The 9,195-nt window shown below is 50.6% G+C and overlaps 1 protein-coding gene across 1 annotated transcript; it reads right to left on the bottom strand.

Annotated features, from left to right (window-relative positions):
• Window positions 1-333: 333 nt before the first annotated feature.
• Window positions 334-2,200, bottom strand: GPR25 (G protein-coupled receptor 25). The gene has a single exon (XM_084798057.1). The coding sequence runs from the start codon at window positions 2,027-2,029 to the stop codon at window positions 959-961; it is 1,071 nt and encodes a 356-aa protein (XP_084654183.1). The 5' UTR covers window positions 2,030-2,200; the 3' UTR covers window positions 334-958.
• Window positions 2,201-9,195: the final 6,995 nt, after the last annotated feature.

The raw sequence follows: 9,195 nt of genomic DNA, 5'->3' as shown, positions 1-9,195 counted from the left end.
TGCTGTACATCTTCCTCATTTTTTCCCCCTTTTCATCTTGCAACCTTCAAGATGTGAGATGTCCTTTAAAAGACAAATTCTCAGGTGCAGCTGGCCCTCCCCTGAAGTGTCTAAACAACTGAGTTGCGTTTGGCCTGACCGTGTGACACACTTTCTGCCATCCATTTCCCTCTGGCTGTTCACGTACAAGACATGGTCGCCAACTAGAGTTTTTGTTTTTGTTTTTTTAGCTTGTTTTTTTTAAAACGTTTTTTTTCTTATATATATATTTATTTATTTATATTATTACAACAGAAGTTTTTATTGAGATGTGAACTCACAGAAGAACCCGGGGTCCCTGGTTGAGTGAGGGGGGAATCTGAATACCCACTGACAAGTTTCGGATCCCAGCATTCAAAGGAAGGCCTGAACAACTTCCAAGGTGAGTCCCACAGAGTCCACAAGGGAAACAACGTCACCACTCCTCCAGGGGAGGTACTGTGAGGGAACAGGTGGGAAGGACCAAATTAGGCAGCTCACCCTGGGCTTCGTCACCATGTCTTCGGCGAGCCTTTGAAAAACTAAAAGCCAACATGGGCACAGGTAACCAGAGCCCTGACCAGAGCGAGAGAGCACTCCTGGCACTGCTAAAGAGCTGGCACAGAGAAGAAACTTTTCAGAAGACAGCTTTGGCAGGGCGAAGAATAGAGACAAGAAGGGCCATTCAGAGTCTGGGTTGAACAAGGGAACCCCCTTCCCTCCCACCTCCAGGTTGGTGTCTACAACCTTTCTTGCTCTGGGGAAAATTAAGAAACAACCCCCATCCTTCCCTGTCCCTATCAGTCTGTGAGACAGCCAGTCTTCGTTCTGAGAAAGCCAATGGACAGTCCCCAGGCGCATCTGGGAGCACCGTCACCCTCAGTGTGGTTCCTCTCTTTGGAGCTCCGTGGCTGCTCTACCTGCTCTGCCCCGGGGGAGGCTACGAGGCAGCGGAGGCAGCGTTCACCTTCGGAGACCGGCCCCACAACACTGAGCTGTCGGAGAGAGAGGAGGCCGAGTTGATCCTGCGCACCTGACGCCGGGTTCGCGAGCACATCCCGAACAGGGCCCGGGCGCGGAATGAGCGGTCCAACAGGAGGTAGATGACCGGGTTCGCACAGCTGTTGACAAAAGCCAGGCAGGTGGCAACGGTCAGACCCCAGCGCAGCGCCAGCAGCAACGAACAGGACAAGGGCAGCGCCCGGAGCCGCGCCAGGTGGAAGACGGCACGCAGGATGCCGAAGGGCAGCCAGGAACCCACAAAGACGCTCTCTACCGCGAAGATGATGCGCAGCGAGTTGCTCCGGGCCCTACCCACGCGCGGCAGGCGGCGCGACACGCGGCAGTAACAGGCCAGGGTCACAGCCAGAGGCAGCGCGAAGGTCAGTAGTAGCAACAGCAGACCGAGGCCCTGGAGGGCATCCGAGGGCTCCTCGACGCACTGGCTGCCCACGCCGTCCGGGCTCGGCTTCAGGCCGCGGTACAGCAAGGCGGGCAGACCCGCCAGGAACGCCGTAGCCCAGGCGCCGCAGCACGCGGCTCGCACACAGCGCGGGGTACGCAGCGGCCGCGCGCTCAGTGGCCGGCCCACGGCCAGGTAGCGGTCCACGCTCATGCCCGCTAGGAGCAGCGCGCCCGCGCAGCGCGTGGCGGCCAGCGCGAAGCTGCTGAGTTTGCACAGGCTGTCGCCGAAAGGCCAGTGGCCATCGCGCGCCTCTGCCGCAGCCCACAGCGGCAGCGTGAGCACGAAGCCCAGGTCGGCGGCTGCCAGGTGCAGTAGGAAGGTGTCCACCAGCCGGCGCGGTCCGCGCTGCCTGGCCAGCAGCCACACCACGAAGGCGTTGCCTGGCAGGCCCACGGCAAAGGCCGCCAGGTAGAGCGCAGGGATGATGGCGTGACCGTAAGGCAGGTCCCAGGCCGGGCACAGCTCCATTTGGTCCAGGGAGCCCGAGCCCCAATAGTCCCAGGACGTTGTACCCCAGCTGGGGCTCCAGGGCTCCGTGGACTGCATGGCTGGGGTCGCTGGGCCGGTATACGCCCTGGTGCAGTGCAGCTCTCTCTGAGCAGGAGGAGGGTTGCTTTTCACAGCCGGTGCCCAGCACCTCCCTTCCTGCCACCCCAGGCCGACCTGAAGGGGTGAGCAGGAAGGTGGAGGGTGAGACGAGTGTGGGGTGAGAGGGGGCAGGCCTCTGTGGTGGAAATGGTGACCTCCAATTTGGGGCTGCCCCAAAGGGAAGGGCAGAGGGGGGCTTGACAACTGAGTACTCTGAGGAGATGTCCTTAGGGATGGGAGACCTGTGGCCACTCAGAGTTGGTGGATCATTTCCGGGGCGAGAGGATCTGATATTGTGTGCAAGGGGCAGTAGGTGCCCTAGAACCATAACCTGTTCTCAGCGCTCACCAAGCATTGCTTTGCTTTTCTAGGCTTTAGGGGGAGGAGACAAGGGCTTCTAAGAGAGGACAACGCCTCAGCTTCCTTCGCCAACTTGCTCTGCCATGTAGCTCGCAAGCAGCAGGTCTGGGGGTTGAGCAGGCCTCACTTGGTTCCTGATCAAGGAGTTGCCACCAGAACTCTCGCATTAATTAGCTTCCTGAGATGGAGGATTAGATGTGTCACCCCGGAGTGGCATTTCCGTCCTGGGCTAGTCCTCATGGAGCCCTGTGGAAGGGTTAGAGCCAGAGAGGGAAGACTAGTCAGATTGCCCTGCTGGAAAGGACCAGGGCCCTGGGTTAACCCTCCTGTGCCTTTCCCGTCCTTCAAAACCTTCCTGGTAAGTCAAGTAGGGTCACAACCTCTATACAAAAGACGGCACAAAATGGCCCCTAACAATACAACGGATTTGCTATTCCAATCCATGAGCCAGGAGTTCAGAGGCCTCTTGGGAACTGAAGGGAAGGAGACGGTTGGTGGATAAGGTGGAGGATGACTGAGCTTGCATGGGATGGCAGGTTAGAGGAAAGATGAAGGTGGGTGAGGGGAAACATGTTGTCTCAAGGAGCTACACACATTCTTAGCACACGTCCCTTGACAGGCTGTGTTGGAACTAATGTTAACAGTGATGTGGTGTCCCAGAGTCACTTCACCAAGAAAGAGTGACTGATGATGATGCGCTGGGCAACCTGGTGTTGGAAATCCCAGGGGGATTGTCAGGGTTTTTTGTTGTTGTTGTTGTTGTTGTTGTTGTTGTTGTTGTTGTTGTTCCCAATCTATTAACAGTGACCTCTCCATGTAGCAGGCACTCTTTTTTGTTTGTTTGGTTTTGTATTGCAAGAAACGCATTCCTGATTACTGAGGCGGGGAGAGACACAGGCAGCGTGTGCAATGGCCAACATGCCATCAGTCAAACTGTGGTACATGTTTAAAACAGGGTCCACAGCCGGGTGTGGTGGCGCACGCCTTTAATCCCAGCACTTGGGAGGCAGAGGCAGGCGGATCATTGTGAGTTCGAGGCCAGCCTGGTGTACAAAGTGAGTCCAGGACAGCCACGACTACACAGAGAGACCCTGTCTCAAAAAACAAAACAAACAAAAAAAGCAACCAACCAACCAGACAACCCCCCCCCAAAAAAACCCCACAACAACAACCAAAAAACCAAACAAAACAAATAAAAAACCCAACAGAGTCCACTTAGAACTTAAATGCAGGAGCCACGGATCTGCTGAGGAAAGGCTGCAGAGGGGGCGCCCCTTCCAGTAAGATTTAGGAAGGGGATAAAAGATAAAAAGATTGGCAGAACAGAGCAGAGGAGAGGATTAAAAAAGAAAAGAAAAGCAAGTAGACTGAGACAAATAGGAAGGCACTGGCTGGAGCCTAGGGGAGGAGTGCAGGTGGGTGACAAGGGGACAACAGATGAAGTTGGCAAGGCCACTGTGGCCTGATCCTGAAGGGCTTTTGGACATCAGTCTGATTTGAAAAGGCCCTGGCAGCACTGAGGACCATCGAGGGGGAAGGCTCAAGCCAGGGGGACTTCACAGGGCGCTGTTGTACTTGTGGCCGAATAAAGGATGTTTCTATTTTGCAAGGAGTATAAGGTCTCACCATCACTAAGTAAGTGCTCTGCCGCGGATCAAGCCGAGCTCCTTACAGCTCTTGGCAGTAGGGACAGAAAGGAGAGGATGTGTGAAGAGAGGCAACAGCACAGGTCTCCACACAGAAGAGGATTGGAGGGAGACTTGGGATTTCTCTTCTTAGGAGCAGTGTGGAAGCCGTTTCTGTAAAGGACCAGAGCACGGAAGGGCAGCTGTGTGTGTGTGCCCGTCCTGATGTGGTACGAGGAGGATGAAATAATCTATGATCCAAACCAAGACATGGCTGTGAGTGAAAGAGGCATCATCAGTAAACACTGTTCTGGGCAAACTGGGCCATAGGATGGCCCTGGGTTGAGTTCCCTTTAATATATGGAGCCACCCAGATGGAGGGCTAGATGTTTTTGTGTTTCTGTCCAAATCCAGATCTCATAGAGTAAGGGTTTTAGACTATAGCAGGAGAGTGTGGCCAGATTGTGAAGGAGAAATAAACATGTTTTTTTTTGTATTGATCCCAAGAGTGGGATGAGGAATGGACTTGTGAGAGAACAGGGGATGTTAATCCACTAGAAGATGAACCACCTCTTGCGGGAGCTTGATTGTGGCCAGCTGAAAAACACGTGGGCCGACTCTGGGAGAAGCTATATATATGAGCCCAAAACAGGAGAGGGAGCTTTTTGGAGAGACTTGGGATAGTTTTGGCTGTTCATCGCTCTACTTCGGGACACTCCTAGGGAGAACTGCTGGAGGGAAGGCTTTGGGGGCTCCAGCTCTGGCTGAGGCTCCGGGTCCCGGTTGCTCCAGGTTTCAGCTGACTACACCGGGAGAATCGTTCCTCAGAACTGATATCCCTAAGGCTTCATTATTGTGTTCTTTAATCTTCTTTTCCTCTTTTTTTTTTCCAGAGCTATTTACTTATTTATTTATTTATTTATTTTGTAATTAACTGTTTTGTTTTTTTTCCATAATTTATTCTTGTTACATCTCAATGGTTATCCCATCCCTTGTATCCTCCCATTCTTCCCTCCCTCCTCTTTTCCCCTTATTCCCCTCCCCTATGACTGTTCCTGAGGGGGATTACCTCCCCCTGTATATGCTCATAGGGTATCAAGTCTCTTCTTGGTAAGCTGCTGTCCTTCCTCTGAGTGCCACCAGGTCTCCCCCTCCAGGGGACATGGTCAAAGGTGAGGCACTAGAGTATGTGAGAAAGTAATATCCCACTCTCCACTCTACTGTGGAGAATGTTCTGTCCATTGGCTAGATCTGCGTAGGGGTTTAAGGTTTACCGCCTGTATTGTCCTTGGCTGGTGCCTTAGTTTGAGCGGGACCCCTGGGTCTTCTTTTCCTCTTGTTTAGGTTAGTTAGGTTATAAGTGGGGTTCTCTCAGTTTATAAGTTCATAATAAAATAGAATTGTTAAGAAAATTGAGCCTATAAGATTGCCTTTCTGTAAGTGGAAAGAGCCTGGGATTTTCACTTGTCTCCATCCTGCAAAACCTAGCCATTAAATCAAACACACAGGGCTCGGGGTACATGTCTAGACTGTTCCCTGCCAAGAACTTGGTGAGATTAGTGAGTAGGTGAAGGCGCTTGCCACCAAGCCTGAGGCCCTGAGCTCAATCCCCTTTCCCACACAGAAGGAAAGCACCTACCTCTATAAATTGTCTTCTGATCAAATGTGTACTGTACCCCCCCACACACACACATACACGCTTGCACTAAAGAAGCATAACAATTAAAAAATATTTCTCATGCCAGTTACAGCCTGGGGAAAGATAGGCAAGAGGTTGGGAAGTAAACCTGGGCACCTTAGTTTCTAGACTTAGGCTTTCTCCAAAAGGCCCTCTGCCCATGTGGTGCTGGTGAGCTGTGCCTACCTCCTGCTTGGCCTCTTGTCCTAGACCACCAGTGTGGCAGAGCCTAGACAGTGGAGGCCAGGCCCAGTGCTGCTGGGTTTTTACCATTTCCACGTGTCAGGCTAGAGCTCAGAGAGCACGAATGATCATGAAAGCTAGAGATGAACAGTGAAGAGGTGGAGACACACCCACGGGGAGAGAAGGCCCACTGGGGGCAGCTGCCAAGAAGGGGAGGGAGGCAGGGGGAAAGGAGAAGTAGGTTATTTACTAAAAAAACAGATTTGTGCTTCCTGGCTGTGGTCTCATACCCAAGGGAAGTCTGGCTGAGCACACATGGTGGATTTTCTCTGCCGGAATCCACACACAGTGGCCTTCTCTAGCTTGCCTAGGGAGGAGAAAGCAGCAAAGGCTGGAGCCGTGGACTGTGCCCTGGGTGTGGTGTCCTGTGGTGCCCAGGCTTCTCACCATAGGATTACAAACAAGTTAGCCAGTCGACACACCCAGCCTTCCCAGCTGTGTGCGTGTGTGTGTGCGTGTGTGTGTGCGCGCGCGCACGCGCAACCTACATTGGCTGTATTTAAGGTATTACAAAATTTCCCATTATTCATTTTTTCTGTACAAATAATCATAATTTTCAAGGATTTTTTTTTTTGAAAATTGTGCTTGCCTTTTTCATTACATAGCCTCATGAGTCACCCCAGATTTGGCTTCAACACAGTCACACTTAACAGGTTGGCGACTTTTCATGCAGGGAAGGATGTCTCCAAAGACAAAGTGTCCACATACGCCCATTATTCTTAGATCCTTTTTTTTTTTTTAATGCCATATTGTATGTGGATTTTACACAGTTTCAGCCATATTTGTTATTAGAACATATTTGGTTTACTGTCTGCTGTTCTCAGAAGTCCACTATTTGTGTTTTGAGACAAGTTTTCTTTTTGTAGTCCTGACTGCCCTGGAACTCACTATGTAGACCAGTCTGTCCTCGAACTCACAGAGATCCACCTGACTCTGCCTCCTGAGTGCTGGGATTAAAGGTGGATGCCACCATGCCTGGATAAATCTACACTTAAAGACAAAATCTTGTTTAACTGTTTAAGTACTTAATTCAGACATTTGAGGGGTTTTGGTGCTTTTAATTGCTATAGTTTCTGATATTCAGATAATCATGTCCCTATATATTATTATGACCATATGCATTTACTATTTATTTCCACAAACTATTTATTTAGGATAAATCATGAATGATCACATTTGACTCAGGTATTTTTCCAAACCTTTTCTCAGCTATTTTAAGACTTTTTTTAATCTTATAGTTTCAGTCAGATGTGTTGCTGTTGTCATTACTTGCTCAGATCGTGGGCTATGGTTTGAATGTGGCCCAGGCACAGGCGCATTAGCACTTGGGTCTCCAGCTGTAGAACCTTCCGGCCATAGGATTTAGCTGGTGGGTGTAGGGCTGTAGAGGAGGATCCTGAGGTGCACAGGCCAACATCACATCCTACCTCTGTGAATTCCATTACACTCTCGTGGGCTGTGGTAGGCTGTACCCTCTCAAACACTGAGCCCAAGATAAATCCTGCCTCCTTAAAGCTGTCAGAAATTCTGTCACAGCAACAGTAAAAGTTAGGCCATGCTGGGTGAACACTGAGTTCTGTGGCCATTAGTTTTAAGAACTTCTTATAGGCACGTGAACACTTTTCTGTATGTGTACTATGTGTATCTGGCGCCCATGGAGGCCAGAGGGCTGGATCCACTGGAACTGGAGCCACAGGTGGTTATGAGGCGTGAGGGCTGCTATGTCGCTTGGTGATGTCATCACCAGATGCACTTGTCTCCAGCTGCCCTGCTGTAAGCCCCACTTCTCCCTTCCAGGAGACTTTCTTTGCATACAGCAGCTGGTTAAATGTTGGGACTCTACAGAGATACCTCATCCAGGAAGCTTCAAGACTTGACCACCACAGTACCTGGTGTCACTCTGACGATGAATCCCTCGGGGCCAGACGTTGGATGATACAGAGAAACTGTTAGAAGGATTGAGACAGCTTGCACTCTGCCACATCAGGCAGTTGGTGGGGGAAATGAGCAGCATTTGAATCTCAAGGGTGAGTTAAAACAAGCAAGGCCCTATCTTGTGGTTCTGTACATTGCTGCATCTTGAACTGGCAATGGCGAATCCTCTGCTTTATTCACCATTAGAGTGGGTTCTTTGTAGGTGTGAGGGGTGTGGAGGGGGCCCAGGGGATAGACAGTAGCGACTCTGGACATGCCCTGATCCCTTGCCACCTGAGAGATGGCTGGCATACACACCACACTCATATTCTACATTTCAGATGTTCAACTATTTTAGGAACTTTCAGGTACCAAGTGTGGGGTAGCTAGGAACAGACACTGAGTCAGACATGAATGAACACTGGCCTCTAGCCTAGGCAATGAATGAGTCAACGTGAAAGCCTACAGCTGTGTGACTGTCCCAGGGCTATATCTACTCCAACTATCTTTGGTGGCCCTTGGAGGACTTGGGGGAGGAAAACAGGGACAGAACTGGAGAGTTGGGGAGGAATGTAGCTTTCAAGGAAAATAATTCTCTTCAAATCACCAGAAATGTTAGACAGGCAGCAGGGAAGTCCCTCAATGTAAAAAGGCCCCCAGAATTTGACATTTTCTTTTGATGCTATGTATTCTGCCCTCAGAAACTTCGGAGCTACTGACTCGCTACCTGCCATTCATTACTTTTCAGTGATTTCACATTTTAGTGCAGATTTGTAGCTATTCTCAGCAAGCATCATTAGCATTGGTGTGGGGGGGTCACCCTCCCCAGTGCTGAGATTCTGCCTTTCAATGAAACCAATTCTCAAGTCACTTTCAGTTCAGACTGAGTTTGTAAACAGTCCCTTCCTCCTTCTGGGAAAGGGCTGTATCGGGGACTTGGGGCTTCCTCTCTCAAGCAGGGCACATGTGTAGCGATAAGCCGTTCTGCACTACTACCTTGATAAGAGGCAGATTGTGACATCCTGCCTTGTGTCAAAGCCAAAGCAAATGTGTTTCTGAATGTGTGTGGACAAGTGAATGTGTGGTTCCAAGCAGAGATGGATGATCACCTCAGTCCCCCAGTTCCCCATGTAGTCAAGACAGGGTTTCTCTGAGTAGCCTTGGCTGGCCTGGAACTTGCTTGTAGACCAGGCTGTCATTAAACTCAAGAGATCTGCCTGCTTTTGCATCTAGAATGCTGGAATTAAAGGCATGGGCTTTAGAATGGGATGAGGACTGAACATCTTTAAAAAAAGGTAGCACTC

This window comes from Acomys minous, assembly GCF_964271855.1.
Source record: "Acomys minous genome assembly, chromosome: 1".
Classification (NCBI taxonomy): domain Eukaryota; kingdom Metazoa; phylum Chordata; class Mammalia; order Rodentia; family Muridae; genus Acomys; species Acomys minous.
The sequence above is the reverse complement of the archived record's forward strand: the minus strand, read 5'-3'. Positions and strand labels throughout refer to the sequence as shown.